Below are 17,637 nucleotides of genomic sequence, written 5' to 3' on the forward strand. Positions count from 1 at the left end.
ATTGTGGCATGGCCATCCCCCCGGGGGGGTGATTTCTCGCTTTCTCTCTCTCTGTCTCTCTCTGTATGGCAAGTACACGTGCCCTATAGAAAAAAAAAAAAAAAAAAAAAAAAAAAAAAAGCTAAAAAAAAAAAAAAAAAAAAAGAGAGAAGATAAAGAATGTGTGCAGAGAAAACAGCTTGTGAGAAGAAGAAAGAGGTATTTTATAAAATCCAAGCATGCAAGTATCTCTCTGGGAAGGCAATGGTCTCCTGAAGAGAATGTCAAAAATCAATTATTTATAATATCCAATAATCAATGACTATCACTATAGACCTCTGGAAAATAGTGGGTTTTTTATTTCTAACTTACATATAATAGGTCTACAAATTAATGGGATACAGTGCAGCTTTTCAAAACATGTATATATTGCATAATAAAATCATATTCACCATCTCAAACATTTATCATCACTTTGTGTTACACACATTTGAAAGCTACTGTTCTATTTTGACATATACACTGAATTGGCTCCAAATGTTACTACTCAAGTGTATACTGCTCTATACTATTCTATACTATAGTGTATAACTTGGGTCAATTTCATATCTTAACTATTATGAGTACAGCTAATACTGCCCTTTGGACTTAAGTAAAATGAAGCATTTTATGAATGTTGAAAACTTTAAAATAACAGTTATTAAATGGTTATCAGTTGTTCATTAGATTCTCAATATCTTTATTGGGTATAAACAGAAAAATAAAATACTGCTTTCTCAGTAAGTTACTCAAATGTAAGTTTAATAAGTCAATGACCAAAACATTCAAAGAACTTTAACAGAATCAATATCTGTTATCAGACAAGGATCAGCCAAATCAAAAACATTCACTAAACTGGAATTTGCTTTTTCAATGAGCCACTTACTTTTTGCACTTCACCATGAAACCCTGCAAACTTCTGAATATTGGGTCATCGGAAAAGTCACGATATATGTTTCTGTTTTTCTATGCAAACATGTGTCATGACTTTTCCGATGACCCAATAGATACACTATTGTACTTAAAGAGTTTTGGTTTTCCTATATTGTTTTGTTTTGTTGTTTGGTTATCACTAACATGTAAATTGAAGATTTCTTGAGCTGGATGAAGGGATTCTTTTACCATCCTTTTTGAAACTCTGAATTAAAAATAAGAAAAACCGTCTGGAAAGAAACTAAGATGGCTTGGAAGTAAAAAAAAAAAAAGAAAGAAAGAAAAAAAAAGAAATCCTGCTAAATCCATTCAAATGGAGGAAGGTTCTTCAGTTTTTCCTTTGAGAATCAGATTGAACTAGAAACATTGTCTCTTACATATGGGGCTAATTTTTCTGTGTGCCATGCAGGAGAAACTTTAGATCACTTGTGCAATATTCCTATTAACATAATCCAATGGATGAAAAAAATTGAAAAACCCTTTCCTAACGTAGATCATTCTTTTCACTTTTTTCCTTAAATTTATTTATTTCTTCCAAAAATAAGAAAGAGGGAGATAGACAAGCACTACCTACAGGATAACCTCACTGCAACCCCCAGCCTCAGCCAGCCTAAACCACAGGCATGTGTGTGCAAAACCAGCAGGTTCAAGGAGCCCACAGGACCCGAACCAGGGACTTTCTAATGTTAGTCCAGTTGTGTTACTGCTGTGCCACTACTTGGACCCCGTTCTTTTCATTTTGAATGCTTGTAACTTCAAAACTTTTCTTTGTCAACCAATGATTCTTCAGAAAACTAAGTCTCTACTATCCTCTGAATGTAGGCATACAAAGTGTAAATTAAAAGGCATTTTAGAACTTATATTAAGTTTTTTTAGAGAATTATGGTTTCAGAGAAAAAGTGGGTTCATGTAAAGCTTAATCTAATAAAGATTTATCTTAATTATTTTGGTAGATATTGATAACTTTTAGATTGATAAAATGTTTATTCTACATTTTACTGGCCCAAGAGTATAAACTTTCAATACACAAGCAAAGGATAATATTATCAACACAATATAGTTCACTAAAAACATTTCAAACTAAATAATATAAAAAATTCACAGTAAAATAGTTAAGTAGAAAAAAGTGAACATAAAATTTACACTACATGATTCAAATTTTGAAAGCTGTAAATATTGAAAATATGTCAAAATGTTAATACTAGTTATCTCTTGAGTCAGAATTTTTGTTTTAATTTTCACTCTCTCCTCCAGTAGCCCAAGATGCCAAAGGGAAAGAAGGCCAAGGGGAAGAAGGTGGCTCCAGCCCCTACTGTCGTGAGGAAGCAGGAGGCTAGGAAGATGGTCAATTCCCTGTTTGAGAAAAGGCCTAAGAATTTTGGCACAGGACAGGACATCCAGCCCAAAAGGGACCTCACCCACTTCGTCAAATGGCCTCACTACATCCAGCTGAAGCGGCAGAGGGCCATTCTCTACAAGTGGCTGAAGGTGCCTCCTGCCATTAACCAGTTGACCCAGGCCCAGGACCTCCAGACAGCTACTCGGCTGCTCGAGTTGGCCCACAGGTACAGGCCAGAGACAAAGCAGGAAAAGCAGCAGCAGCTGCTGGCCCAGGCTGAGAAGGTCGCCAGCAAAGGGGATGTCCCCACTAAGAGGCCACTGGTCCTCCAAGCAGGAGTCAACACTGTCACCACCTTGGTGGAGAACAGAAAGGCTCAGCTGGTGGTGATTACGCACAATGTGGACCCCATCGAGGTGGCTGTCTTCCTGCCTGCCCTGTATCAGAAAATGGGGATTCCCTACTGCATTATCAAGGGGAAGGCCAGGCTGGGACTCCTGGTCCACAGGAAAACCTGTACCACTGTCACCTTCACATAGGTTAACTCGGAGGACAAAGGCACCCTGGCTAAGCTGGTGGAAGTCATCAAGACCAACTAAAATGACAGATATGATGAGATCCGCCACCACTGGGGAGGCAAAGTTCTGGGACCGAAATCTGTGGCTCACATTGCCAAGCTGGAAAAGGCAAAGGCTAAAGAGCTTGCCACCAAACTGGGTTAAGGGTATGCTGTTGAGTTCTCTGTACATACAAGTAATAAAATGCTCTCCTTCAACAAAAATTTTTTTTGTTTTAATTTTCTCCTCTAAATTAATCTAATTCTCTAAAAATAAAAAGACGTAGCTATGATTCTGCCAAATTAAAACACTTTAATGAGTAAATCAAAGAAATTAGCTTTAATTTTTAAGTTATTTATCTAGAAATAAGAATATTTGATGCTTTTACCTTATGAAAACTTCCGTAAAATAGTGTCTTCACTTCATCTGTGTCAAATGTGACAGTTTGCAACTCCCCTCTTGTATCCTTGTTAAAGAAGGATAAGGTCTTGCTAGAAGCTATAATAAATATGAAATTATTATTAAACCATATGCATGGCATACTTTTTATTGGATGTATTAGCAAATGCTTCTTGTTGAAGACATTTCTAAGAAATACAATCATTTTAGTTGTGATGAAATGCAATTAGAATATTTACTGGTACATTATATTTGAAAAAGGGGAAGAAGGTGGCATAAAAGCAAATATCAAATACAGCATGTATTCAGAAGGTTCTTTTTTTTTTTTGGAGAGGTTTTTGCTACAGGGCGTGTGTGCTCACCAGACAGACAGAGAGAGACAGAGAGACAGAAAGCGAGAAATCACCCCCCAGGGGGGATGGCCACACCATAATCCCTTCTCCTCCAGTCTCCTCTCGGGATCTTGGGCACGCACGCCCACACGCCCAGCCTGAGCTTTAAGCCACTGGGTCCAGGACATTAACTGCAGTCGACTACATGGGAGTCTAGCGACATAGCCATTATGCTAACTGCTGGTCCCCAGAAGGTTCTTTTATTTCTTTTTTCTTTTTTCTTTTCTTTTTTTTTTTTTTTTTTAGAGGTTTTTGCTATAGGGCGCGTGCGCTCGCCAGACAGACAGAGAGACAGAAAGCAGGAAATCACCCCCTGGGGGGGTGGCCATGCCGCAATCCCTTCTCCTCCATTTTCCTCTCAGGATCTTGGGCATGCATGCACATGCGCCCGGCGTGAGTTTAAGCCACTGGGTCCGGGACTCGAACCACGGTCAACTACGTGGGAATCCAGCAACATAGCCATTACGCGAACTGCTGGTCCCCCCAGAAGGTTCTTAAAGAGAGGAAAAAAGGAAAGGAAAACACATAATCAAAGCTATTTATGCAAGTTTTTTTAAATAAGCTAAAAATCCTTACGATCTGCAATCACTCCAACTTGTGGTTTGTAGTCTCTGTCTGTAATTTGCCAGATTGCAAAAGGCTCATTGGGAGTTTCTGGGAGAAGTCTGAACAACAATATAATCGTGTATGATGGAGGCAGTCCATTTGGATGTAGCTCTCTGTTGGATATAAGCAAAGAAATAAGAATTAACCCTCAGAAACAGAGACTATTTTATTTGAACCAGAATCCTATAATGGGGTGTATTAGAGGCTCCTAATAATAACTTGACTCCATTAGAAGGAGAAGACTTTAGGCAACACATAAAAAGACCAAACACTGCAGATCCATTATGAGGACAACCCTGTAGCCTACTAGTTAAAGAAGCTGGATCCCACAGGGCTGACCACATTGTAGATCTCTGCACCAGTGGCTTAAAAAATCATGCCAGGCATATGTGCGTGAGTGCCCCAGATCCCAACAGAATGACAAAATGGAGGAAAAGAGACAGCGGTGTGACCATGCCCCGCTGGGGGTACTTTCTCCCTCTCTCTGGCTCTCCGGTGAGCACACGTGCCCTCTGGCAGTTAAGAAAAAAAGACCCTCTATGTAAGTAGTAATAATTCATTTAGAATGTAATAAAGTCACAAAAGTCTGGGAAATTATTGATTAATGTTTTATTCTACTGTTACTATCTAATTATTTTTTTTCTTTTTTAGAGAGAGATTTTTCGCTATAAGGCACATGCACTCACTGTAGGGACAGAGAGACAGAAAGCAAGGAATCAGCTCCCAGGGGAGACCAGTGACATAACCGTTATGCCATCTGCTGATCCCAATAGCTAACTTTTTCTAAACTTACAGAAGATTATAGAAGTATATAAAAATTTATAGTGATAAACATTATAAATAAGGACATTATTTTTTAAAATGATCAATCCTTCTAACTATACTAAGCTCCCAATGGCAGGATATGAGATCATAGGTAAAGTGTCTTAAGATTTTAATTTCTCTCTTCCTATCACTAACAGTTTTTACACTTCCAAGTCCCTCCCATGAAATCAAATAAATCACTCCCAGAAGCTTACATACATTACAAAGCAAAGCCAATTTCAAATGTGTCGGCCATGTCCATGTGCAAACATTCAGTGATAACAAAGGGATGTGATTCAATTAGAAGGAAATGTGTCTTGGCTCTAAGACCATGAAACAAAAAAAAATTTAGCCCCATATGACCTTCCAGAATTGAGTCAGTCATTGTTCCAGGGGGATCTTTGAAGTCAAATTGATGGTTTTCTATCTGAGACCATTTAATAGTGTCTCCCAGAAACTAGAAAATAGACCTAGATAATCAACTCTCTTGGATAGAAAAGAAGCTATTCCTTCATAAATTTTGGCAGAGCACACAGAATGTCTCTTGAGGTTCACGACCTGGCACCAACTAGTACTTCTGGACTATAATGCTGCCTCGCTTCTTTTTCTTTTTTTTTTTTTGGAGAGGTTTTTGCTATAGGACGCGTGTGCTCACCAGACAGACAGAGAGAGACAGAGAGATAGGAAGCGAGAAATCCCCCCCCAGGGGGGATGGCCATGCCACAATCCCTTCTCCTCCATTCTCCTCTCGGGATCTTGGGCACACACGCACACGCGCCCAGCGTGAGTTTTAAGCCACCAGGTCCAGGACACAAACCGAGGTTGACTACATGGGAGTCCAGCAACATAGCCATTACGCTAACTTCTCGTACCCTGCCTCGCTTCTTAAAACTGAAATGCTATAAGCAAGCTAACAGGATGCTTTGTATACGTTCATGCACTATATAATACTCCATATTAAAACAACGATTTCTCCATATTAACATATTTCTCACCTATTCTATTTCTCTCCTCTTTTTTTTTTTTAATTTGCTAGAGAGTGTATGTGCTCACTGGAAAGAGATATATATAGAGATAGAAAATAAGCCTCCCATAGGGCATGTTCATACCAAAATCCTGTCTCCATTCTCCTTTCAAGATCTGGGCACATGTGCACATGCATGCACTCAGGATGTTTTTCAGGCTGCTAGGTCTGGGACTCGAACTACATGGTCAGCCATATGGAATCCAGCTGCCTTAACTACCACACTACTGGCTGACTCACTTCCTTCTTTAGTTAATTAGTGCTTCCAAAAAAGTAGTAATAATAATAAATGATTTAATTGCATTTATACTTCTTTACTTTCAGTCAGGAGTTCTGAGTCTTGGGAGGACAACAGGCTGCCGTAAGTTACATGTGAGAATCATATCTTGAGGTGACTGAAAGAGTTAAACACTGGGCATTATGGTTCACTGAAAAGCCTCGAACTTCAGAACAACCTGGCTAACCCTAAGGGTTAGTTGCTTACAACATGGTCGAACTATAGCAATAGCATGTTCTGTGCCTCCTTAACATAAATTAACTTGGACTCTACTCTGAATTTTCTATCATCTTTCCCAGAGCTTTTCAAATTTCAAACATCATTTTCTGACCCTATTCTAAGTTTCCAAAAATTTTATTTCTTCTTGTTCTTTTATCTCCATAAGTTGCCAAACATATTTTTCAACTTACAAAAATGTTTTAACTTTAATGAATAAGAAATACATATTTCAGTTTTCATACCCAGGTGCAACTTTCATGAAGTAGAATAACAAAATCTAGAGCTGGCCAACAGATTGCTCGACGATCAGCCAATAAAAACGAACTGCCTCCTGCCTGACCATAAACAAAACTATCGCAGCCCTTTGATTTTGTAGGGATCTCGAGCACTAACAAGGATGTCTGCTCTCATCTTGCATTTATTTTTTCTAGTCCTTCAGCACCACGAGAGAACTACCAAAATAATATGTTGCCTTCCTTTTTAAACACACTCCCCTAGGAGAAGCATAAGTCAAACTCTAGCATTAAATTCAAAAGGATCCATAATCCATAACAGCGCAGTACCAAGATGAGATTCTTAGATGTGGGAAAAAGAATAATGCAAGCCACTATATAATCTGATAAGGAAGACAATTAACCCACTTGTATTTAAGGAAACCAAACTAGGCCATCCATAAGGAGTCTCTGGCAAACTAAAGTTCTGGGATTCTAGGAAGTCAGCAAAGATTCCAAGAATTCCTTGCTCATTTGAAGAAAAAGAGAACCTCCTGTATTCTTACTTACGCTGTAGGCTGATTCACGAAGGCATTCTTCTGAAGCCTGTAAGCTGAGTGACTGGGGAAAGACCCTGACTCCAAAGATACTCCTTGTACAGAAGCAAAGTTCTTTTCCGTCAGGTTATATGCTTCAAGCATCTTAAAACCTTTACGTCACAAAAGGAGAAAAAATATTTAAATAAGTACATTCATTATTGTATTGCTTAAATCTTGAAATTAATTAGTCCAACAGTATAAATGCTATTTACCTGGTGAAGTGTAGCCATCCAAATAAATGAGAGGACAACCTGTAATAGACAGTTTTCTTTAAGAACGATTCACCAACGTGATGTAAAATATTACATATGCACAAAAGTAGAATGCATATATACCAAGGAATTAAATTGTTCACCCATTTGCAGAAAATAGCTAATCAATTTAATGCCATATAAGTTATTTTTTGTAGACTTTCTATGCATAGGAAAAATTATACTATTCACCAATGTAACAAATGCTTTCTGAACACTATATGGGATTTTGTAGTGTTCTTTGGAATAATAAATAAAATTAAAGGCAGAAATTTTATTTTTCATTTAATTTTACCTATTTATTAATTTTTTTATTTTAATTTGCTGTAGGGCATGTGCAGTCACCAGAGAGAGAGAGAGAAAATAAGAAAGCAAGCTACCAGGTATGGGACTCGAGCCATGGTCAACCATGTGGGAATCCAGTACCTTAACCACCAAGCCACTTGCTGGCCCCAGCAGAAATTTTCGTGTATTTCCATCTATTAAAGAACATCTGTCCCAGGGGATTTTGGATTTATGTAAAATAAGAGAAGTCCATCCTACATGACCCCTCTTCTCTGCCAAGTCCCTGAGCCTCGCACGGTACCAAACATCACATAATGGTGACAAGTATGCAGTAGTTTTCACCCTGGACCCAACAGAACTGGGGGCTGTATCCAGGATCACCTGAAATGGAAGGGAGACAACTCTAGCCCCCAACCCACTCTCAGTAGTGCAACTCCATTCTGGGTTTCAGCATTAGTTTTCACAGTAAAACACTGAAATTTATTATTGTGACTTCAAACCAGAGCTTGGTGTTTTTAGTATAATGTTTAATGGAGAATATATTACACCTTTAAAGAATAGTCCTCCCCAAAAACAGGAGTCTAGACTAGCTACATAATGGTCTCTATAACCTAATATCCCCAAAATTGGTGCTAATGGATGGGGAAAAATTGACTCAAATAATCAATCTTTGGTCCTTCATTGTAGTTTAAAAGCTGAAGAAGAGGTGGTCTGGAGTGTATATCATGCTGGGTAAATTCTCTTTACAATCTAAATGATGTACAGCACTTGAATCCATAAATAATAATAAATAATTTTTAAAACTTTAAACCCAACAAAAATTGAGAACCAAGAGAATGTCTATGGGGTACACATGCACAAGGCAGCTTTTCCATTGCTCTCCTAAAGCAAGGATGTTGACAGAACAAATACCAATTGATTACTAACAGGGAAAACCTCCATCTCACAGGAGTGCTTCCATATAAGCAATTCTTAGATGAACACTAGTTTACTCAAATGCCACAGGCATTGGGATGGTGGGAAAAGGATACATTGAAAATCATTTATTTCCATAGAAGGAATAGTACATCTTCAAGTCTAAAAATGAACTTCTGACGAACACACTCCTAGCATGTTCTCAATGGAACAATGATTCATCAGGCTCTCAAATGATTTCCCAGGACCTGTTTATATACAGACTGGATCCCATACAGGATAAAGGATTGTCTATAAGTAATTATTTTTCAAGACAAGCAAGGTTATGAATCTATATTGTTCATGGCTTACTTGAAGTGGCAGTTTCACAAACAAATGTAATAAGATTGTCCTCGATCTTCTCGAAAGATTCAAAGTCATCCACAATGAACACGTGCCGTTCACTTGGTTTGCTGGCGATATTGGCAAGTTCATTGTAGTCTACATCAGCCACACCAACCACAAAGACACTGAACCCTGCAAAGTAGCATTCAGAGAGTGACCACATATCTCTTTTTCTTTATTTTACTATTTGAACAATCCAAAGTAAAATCTTATCAGAATTGATGCTGTATTTTTTTTTTTTTTTTTTTGGAGAGGTTTTTGCTACAGGGCGCATGAGCTCACCAGAAAGACAGAGAGAGACAGAGAGACAGAAAGTGAGAAATCACCCCCTAGGGGGGATGGCCACGCCGCAATCCCTTCTCCATTCTCCTCTCAGGATCTTGGGCACACACTCACACACACCTGGCATGAGTGGAAGCCACCGGGTCTGGGACTCAAACAGCAGTCAACTACATGGGAGTTCCGCGACATAGTCATTACACTAACTGCTGGCTCCTGATGCAGTATTTTTTTCAACGTGTGCAGCAAGCCCTTGTATTGGACATGAACTCTCTTTAATACATGAATATGTGCTTTTTAATAAATACACACTTTCTAAGTCTTTCTGTTTTCTGGCCTATAACTTTCAATCAGTGAGCTATCCTAAAATAAAATTCTAAACATAAAAAGAGCATTTTAGGAGCAGAAAGACTTTATGTGATATTCATTCTCTTCCACAAGTCCTTAGTCCTAACATACACATGAATTCTGAAGCTTTTTTAAGTACTATGAACATCTTAAGCTTATATGACTCAGAAACAAAGAATGGGTTATTTTAAAATTTGAATTCTTGAAATTGATTTTTCTTAGCAAACTCAGACTCAGAGGCCACTGGCCATCTTCAAAATGAAATCAGCAATTCCCACTGGCAATAAACATTCCTTTATGTAAGCTAATACAAATAAAGTTTTCACTCCAAAACCTTAACTTGACATCAGGAAGAAAAAAGCCTATATAAGGAATTATGGATATAATTTTATGGTAGGTAAATGCATATATTATGTATATATGTGTGCATGTCTAGTCACATGTGTGGGTGTGTGTATTATATACAATTTGAGAAGCAAACATCCATAACCCCAAGTATAAATCATCTAGTGGCCCAAATTTTGCAAAAATCTGCTCAAAGTATATAAAATATGGTGATAAATTATCAAATGATCATCACAAAGAACCTTTATCGAAAGAAGACAGTATGACTTGGCACTAATTATGATGCATAATTTTAGCCAAAGAATCATAAATTCTGTGTAAAGTATTTTATAATTTACTACGATAAATTATTCATGCCATAAAATTCTCCCTAAAATATGTTTTCAAATACTTTGAATCCTGCTTAGGGTAGCAGGAAGAGGGAAAGTATTAATGGAAATACTTGAAAGACTTACTTTTATCTCTAATAATCCTAAACTATCTAAACAGCAGGGCTGTTGGGATGTTCTCAGAATGTTGGGTTGGCAAGATCTACCCTGGAAGGGCCTTTTTAAGACCTTGATATTTCTTCTTTGCTGTGTAACTTTCAGCATCTGCATTATGCCTGCATCTGTAAGAATGTACTAAAACTAAAGGCTTTATGTATCTCTCTGCACAGGAAACATCGAGCTTCACTTGTGCTATGGCAGACAGCCTTTCCTGGGATTATCCCATTATCACTGCTTTCTCCACCCTCGCAGTCACCACAGGGAGATTTGGCTTACCCCTTGACAAAGCCTGAATCACATCTTAGACATAGAATACAACATGTCATTCTGAGCAATTACCAAGTCATTTCATAATTAAATGGAAACTAATATTACAGGAGTATAGAGTACAGAGTAAAACAGAAACAATTAAGTAAAATCAGAAACCCTGGTCTTTTTTAATAATTACTGAACATTTCAAACTGTTGAAATAATGAATGCCAACAAATCCATGCCTATGCTTACCTGACTGCTGGATGATCAAAGCCGCTTTCTTGACCTCATCCTGTGACCGACCATCTGTGACCACAACCAGCACCTTGGGGACATTCTTCCTCATGCCACTTTCCCAGGTCAAGACCTTTTCCTTGATAAACGTGAGGGCTTTGCCTACAGAATGTACATGAAACACCTTAATATCACCTCAGCCAATGCCATTAGTCGTAGCCAACTGGTAAGAATCTGGGCATTAGAATGGGATGATACACTCAGTTCTACCACTCCAAATGCTTTGGAGAGTAGAGGTGCACATACTCTGAATCACTGTACCTGTTCTTGTGTTTCCTCCTCTGTACCTAATATTCCGGAGGGCCCCAAGAGCTAGGGCTTTGTCATTGTACGTGTTCAGTTTGAACTCAGACTTGACCTCATCACTGTACTGCACAAATGAAACCTGAAAGGAAATATGGTTTAGCAGTGAGTGTAAGTTCTGTCATCTGTATTTCAATCCTTGAGTGATTTCTCTAGCTACAGAATGAATTGGGGGACGATCTCAGACCTGACAGTGTTAAAAGCTCTTTTTAGCTAGTATTACAACACTGCTGCTTTCATCTCATTAACTTCCCTAATTTCCAATCTAGAATAAGATTGTCATAATTGACATTTATAGTGATAATACTCTGTACTCAAATGGTGCCTTTCTCTAGGATGTAGGAAGTAATGGGTAATCTGTGTAGCAGTGAAGTTCCACGATAAGAAAGGAGAGCACACACCATCCTAAATTCAGATGTTGGTTGATCAGTTGGTTCTCAACAATTGTTCCTTTTCACTAACTACCTCCACTCCTCAGAGAAATATGTAAATGTTACATGTGTGACAACAATCAGTTCTCATTACCAATTTAGTGGCAATGTGATTTAGTGAGAAGAATACAGGCTTTGTACTCAGTTCAAATCCTTTTTCTGCCAGTTCATAGGTATGGGATACTGGGCATGACTCCAGTATCTCTGGGGTTTGGTTTCCTTATCAGTCAAATAGACACCATTATACTTACCTTATATTGTTGTTCTAAGTACTAATACTTATGTGTATAAAGTCATTGGTACACAGATGTTAATAAAATATGGTAATAAAATATGGTAGCAATTTTTAATTAGAAGTCTTCATTTCTAAGAGAATAAAACAGGACCAGCTGTTGGCATAACGGCTATGTCGCTGGACTCCCATGTAGTCAGTCATGGTTTGAGTAAAGTACATGGTCTGAGTACAATACATGGTTTGAGTACTTAAACTCATGCCAGGCACATATACATGCATGCCCAAGATCCTGAGAGGAGAATGGAGGAGAAGGGATTGCGGTGTGGCCATTCCCCCTGGGGAGCGATTTCTCACTTTCTGTCTCTCTCTTTCTGGTGAGTGCACGTGCCCTATAGCAAAATCCTCTCCAAAAAAAAGAAAAGAAAAAAAAAATGAAACAATAGTTTGGTTGTTGATGCATTAAACTGAAACACAACTAAGCTAACTTTTCATCCTTATTTTGTTGGAATGACACACACAGGATTATTTGGGGATCTGAAATTTAATCTATTCTGTAAAGTACTATTCTGCAAAAGAGGACATGATTTTTTTATGAAATTATTTGTGACTTATTTAAAAAGCTCTCATGTTCATGATGCATGTAATGCCACAGTGAAGAATAAACTGCCAAAATAAAGAAGAAAGTTCACCAAAAGGAATATAGAAGATAAGAGAATTTTAAAAAATAAATAAAAATGAAAAGATTGTCTCTTGTTTTTAAGGCATCAATGATATAGATGGAAGAGAGTCACACAAATAATGTGATGATATAATTGCAAAATGGGCAAAATACTTCAGGAGCATGGAATACCAAAAGCTATCAGGAACCTTTGCAGAAGGAATGGAATTTGAAGTGGGTCTTCAAGGTTGCAGAATCCATGAAATAGCTAATAATAGCTTGTTTCAGATTCTCAGAGGTGCCTGGGGAGACCACCCAAAATAGTTTAGAGCCACTTGACCTAAGTGGTCATCAGTTCATGGGTATGTTAGGAGCGGTGACAAGATCTTAGGCCTCTCACAGAAATATATATTTCTCTAAGTTCCTACTCTAGTACAACAAATAAATTTGGAATGATTCCACAGCAAGATAATTGATAGTCATCATCTTAGGAAAATAAACGAATACTTTTTGGGTCAGTGATGGGCATTCTTCTAATCATGGTAACATCTATAATGTCACAATAGAGGAGGCAACAGGCCCCATGTACCCACTCCAGTCACAATTAATCACTAATTCTTTTAACTTTACAAGACAAGACAATCACAATGCATTTAATGTCCAGAACTTTGGATGACCTTTTATGGAAATGCATCATTGTTGGAAGTTTTAAGCAGGAAATTAAAGTTAGGGTGTCCTAGATTCTCCCATGGGAATATCATCTAGCCAAAGAGAAAAATAAGAATAGTATGTATTTTTCTATTTATTTATTAGTTACACCCAATTCCTTCCTAAAAACATATGTGTAAAGGAAATAGCAAAGATCAAAACACAGTTTATTTGGAAAAGACTTCCTACTTAAAAAGAGAAGGTCAAAGGACATCTAAGCCATTATGAGTAGCAGCCACTGATGGAATGACACTCACCTGAATCCCAGCAGGACTGATTTCATCAAAGGCTCCCACGGTATTGAAGATGAATTTTACAACTTTGTTAAAATTATCATCTCCAATACTCCAGGAGGCATCAGTCAGGAACACAATATCTGCCTTGGCTCCTTTGCATACTGGGGGAAAACAAACAGAGGAAGTCTCAAATCTCTTGAATTCTCTTCAGCAAATGAAATTCCACAATTGAAAATGTAGGATAATAACTTGCTTGTCCAAGTGTGCTTCAGCAACATAGCACTGCCCGGGAGCTTGTCAGAAATGCCACAGCTTGAACCTAGCCCAGACCTCCTGAGTCAGAATCAGCCATAACAAGCTGCCCAGATGACTCACATGCATAGAAATGAAGCAGCACTGGGCTCGCTGGCCATCAGTTCCTGCTCTGGAACTACTCCAGATTTTAGATCCACTACAAAAAATATGCTCTTGCCTCATGGAACCCAAGTAGCTTCAGTCAAGAAATAAGGGGAGAAATCAAATGAAAGTCAATGATGATTCAGAACTAAAAAAGAACCAGATGGGGGCTTGCAGATTTTAAATATAATTATCAAAGATTTGGCACAAATAAGTCGACTTTTTTCATTGTTCCTTTTATTTTTATTTATTTATTTTTTAGAGGTTTTTGCCTTAGGGCACATGCACTCACCAGAGGGAGACAGAGACAGTGAAAAAGAAAGTGATAAATCATCCCCAGGGGGGGATTGCCCTGCCACAGTCCCATCTCCTCGATTCTCCTCTGTTCTCCTCCCAGGATCTTGGGCACACACATGCTTCTGACATGAGTTTCAAGCCTCTGGATTTGGGACTTGAACCACTATTGGCCATGTGGGAGTTTAGCAATGTAACTGCTACACCATCTGCTGGCCTCAGCATTTTTCATTTTTAAATTAAGCACTAGAATCATTTGTGGTGAGGGAAAGGAATCAATAAAATAAAGAAATATCTTGAAGTTGAATCTCTAGGCTTGCAAGCTAAAAATATGGTTTAAAAAAAAAAACAAAACAAAACAAAAAATAAACTTGGTTTGTAAAATCTTATCATGTAGAACATATAACACCAAGAGTGAACCCTGATGTCTACTTTGGACACTGGGTAGTAATGCTGAGTCCATGTAGATTTATCAGTAGTGACATACGGACCCTGCTGTGTGGGATGCTGATAGTGGGTGAGGCTGTGGGTATGGTGATGGGCAGGCAGTATATGGGAACTCTGTACTTTCTGTTCAATTGCTCTGTGAACCCAAAGCTACTCTGGGAAACTACTACTGGGGAGGGGGGACTTAACATGGTTTTATGCCAATTACTTACTGAATTTTTTTCAACAGTTTAATTTTTAAAAACTCTTATTATGTTATCTTATAATAAATACACTTCCAATTTTACTTATATAATAAAGTTAATACTTTTAAAATTGTAACATTCTAAGGAGAAAGAAAAATACCTTCCAAATCAGAAATGTCTCCAGCAAATACTGGAGACAGATTGTGGGAAAAGAATAATCTAATAATTAGCTTAAATTTAATTTGATAAAGTACTGAAGAAATGCCCCCAAATTACTGAAAGAGCATCCTAAATTGCTCAGTATGTCTTTTTACCAATTCACCACAAGTAACAATTATATTTCGAACTTTGGTGAAAGGAAACTTTTAGCTTTGAGTAATCCAGGGCACTGCTCAGGTCAAAAGCCAGGAATTCCAAAGCCAAAGGCCTCAAGGGATTAGGCTGCAGAGATAGCCAAAAAGGTCCCCAGCTACTATTGATATTACCAGAAAGAAATGTCCCCTGTGTGACCATGGGAGGTATTGCTAGGCCTTCGCATGCAAAATTGAAGAAACTGAGTTCCAGCTGAAGAGCTGGAGCAGTTTATGACTGATTTTGTTTACACCAAAATGTGTCTGGAGAAAGAGAGAGCAAATGACCAGTAATCTTTTCTTTTGATCTAAAACTTCTTCAGCAAGAATAATAAATCAGACATGTTCTTTATCAATTGTAAATGATGTATGTGCAGCTTAAACCCAAAACTTACAAATCCTTACCAGGGAAATCCATTACCTTCACAGCAGTACTTACCATCGCGGGCTGGTGGAATGGTGGGAGGGGGCGGAGGAGTGGGTGGCTCCGTAGGGGCTTCTGTTGGTTTTACAGCTAGAAGTTAAAAATAAGAGTTAGAAAAACATAGCACGTGAACATTCTGTATTCCTGAAAGTAAATATTAAGAGCTAAGTCCTCGATAACAAATTGAATCTTAGAAAACAAGGTTCCAATCTCACTGGCAATGCCACACTGAGGATTTTACTCTACCCAAATTTGGGGTCACTGGCAGTCAGTCATTCAACATGGATTACACGTACACAAGTCAAATAAAGCTTCAAAGGGAAAACATAAGCCCTACACTTAGGGCCAAATGAGTAAAAGTCACTAACACAGGCACATACTCACTTTCTTACCATCAACTAGAGTCATTGCTTCTATTAGTCTTCCTTAAAGTAGCACAACTCCACAGCCTGGAACTGCTGCAGATAAACGTCCTGAACACGTCACAGACCCCACTTCCAGGAGCCTGCCATCATGCTGTCATTACTGTGAAATCTCCTACATCTAGAATGCTCTATTCCAAAGCCTTACAGAGACTTACCAAAATATTCAAAAACTTACTGGTATGCTCTTTGATCGGGACACCTGGCCCCTCAAGATTCGGTGTCTGCACAAAAGCAGTGACGCTGTAATCAGTGTCTGGTGAAAGGCCAGTGAAGCAATGGCTGGTTTCTGATCCACGCACTGTAATCTCCTGTCCTCTGGTTCCTGATTATTACAACAAAGGAAACACGGATTCAACATGGATTACACCTGCATGAGTACTCATCAATTATTTTTAATGAAACTTTTATATCTATTATTAAAAAAAAAGGCATCTGTTTTATTGAAACTTAAAATGTCTCCACTCATGCCCCAGTTCGTATTTTAAAACACACGTACCATCAGCAGGGCTCAGTTTTAGCCTGTAAGAGGTAGCTGCCCGATGAGGTGACCACCTAACACAAAATGTATCCCATCCAACCTGGTAAGTTTTCAGATCTGTTACATTTAAATACACTGCAAAAGAAAGAAAGAAATTCACTTTGTAAATAAAGGCCAAAAAAAAACCTTTTTTTTTTTTTTTTTGAGAGGTTTTTGCTATAGGGTGCATGTGCTCTCCAGAAAGACAGACAGACAGAGAGACAGAAAGCGAGAAATCGCCCCCCAGGGAGGGATGGCCATGCCACAATCCCTTCTCCTCCATTCTCCTCTTGGGATCTTGAGCATGCACCTGGTGGGAGTTTAAGCCACCAGGTCCGGGACTCAATCCGCAGTCAATTATGTTGGAGTCCAGCGACATAGCCATTACACCATCTGCTGGTCCCAAAAACATACTCCTAGTTATATCATTCCCAAATCTTCACTGTCTAGAAAATATAAATGTCTAAAATTTTAATATGCATCCCTTTAGGAAAGATACGAAAGACATACATGAAAATGTGGTATAACTGAAATGGATCTTTCTTTCCCTCATTGATTTTATTTATTTATTTTAGAATTATTAATTTCATTTATTATTATCATTTTTTAAATTTGCTATAGGTCATGTATGCTCACCAGAGAAACAGGAAGAAAGTGAGAAAGCAAGCCACTAGGCCTGAGATTCAAACCACAGTTGGTCTTGTGGGAGTCCAGCACCTTAACCACCATGCTGCCTGCTGGACCACTCCCAACACTAATTTTGAAAAAAGAAAATTCCACACAGTCCCTTTCAAATCTATGAATGCCG

The 17,637-nt window shown here is 38.3% G+C and overlaps 1 protein-coding gene and 1 pseudogene across 1 annotated transcript in view; one reads left to right on the forward strand and one right to left on the reverse strand.

Annotated features, from left to right (window-relative positions):
• COL12A1 (collagen type XII alpha 1 chain) overlaps positions 1 to 17,637 on the reverse strand; it is a 136,094-nt gene that overhangs the window by 27,931 nt on the left and 90,526 nt on the right. Inside the window, exons 41-51 of the mRNA XM_027768180.1 lie at positions 16,809 to 16,925; positions 16,488 to 16,634; positions 15,903 to 15,977; positions 13,813 to 13,952; positions 11,482 to 11,605; positions 11,179 to 11,322; positions 9,182 to 9,346; positions 7,592 to 7,630; positions 7,351 to 7,489; positions 4,215 to 4,357; positions 3,236 to 3,345 (exon numbers count right to left, since the gene is read on the reverse strand). Of these exons, the coding sequence (XP_027623981.1) occupies positions 3,236 to 3,345; positions 4,215 to 4,357; positions 7,351 to 7,489; positions 7,592 to 7,630; positions 9,182 to 9,346; positions 11,179 to 11,322; positions 11,482 to 11,605; positions 13,813 to 13,952; positions 15,903 to 15,977; positions 16,488 to 16,634; positions 16,809 to 16,925 (1,343 nt within the window). The remainder of the gene's footprint in view (positions 1 to 3,235; positions 3,346 to 4,214; positions 4,358 to 7,350; positions 7,490 to 7,591; positions 7,631 to 9,181; positions 9,347 to 11,178; positions 11,323 to 11,481; positions 11,606 to 13,812; positions 13,953 to 15,902; positions 15,978 to 16,487; positions 16,635 to 16,808; positions 16,926 to 17,637) is intronic.
• Positions 2,209 to 3,022, forward strand: LOC106733879 (60S ribosomal protein L7a pseudogene; annotated as a pseudogene).

Source organism: Tupaia chinensis, unplaced genomic scaffold (genome assembly GCF_000334495.1).
Source record: "Tupaia chinensis unplaced genomic scaffold, TupChi_1.0 Scaffold145685_1, whole genome shotgun sequence".
NCBI lineage: Eukaryota > Metazoa > Chordata > Mammalia > Scandentia > Tupaiidae > Tupaia > Tupaia belangeri.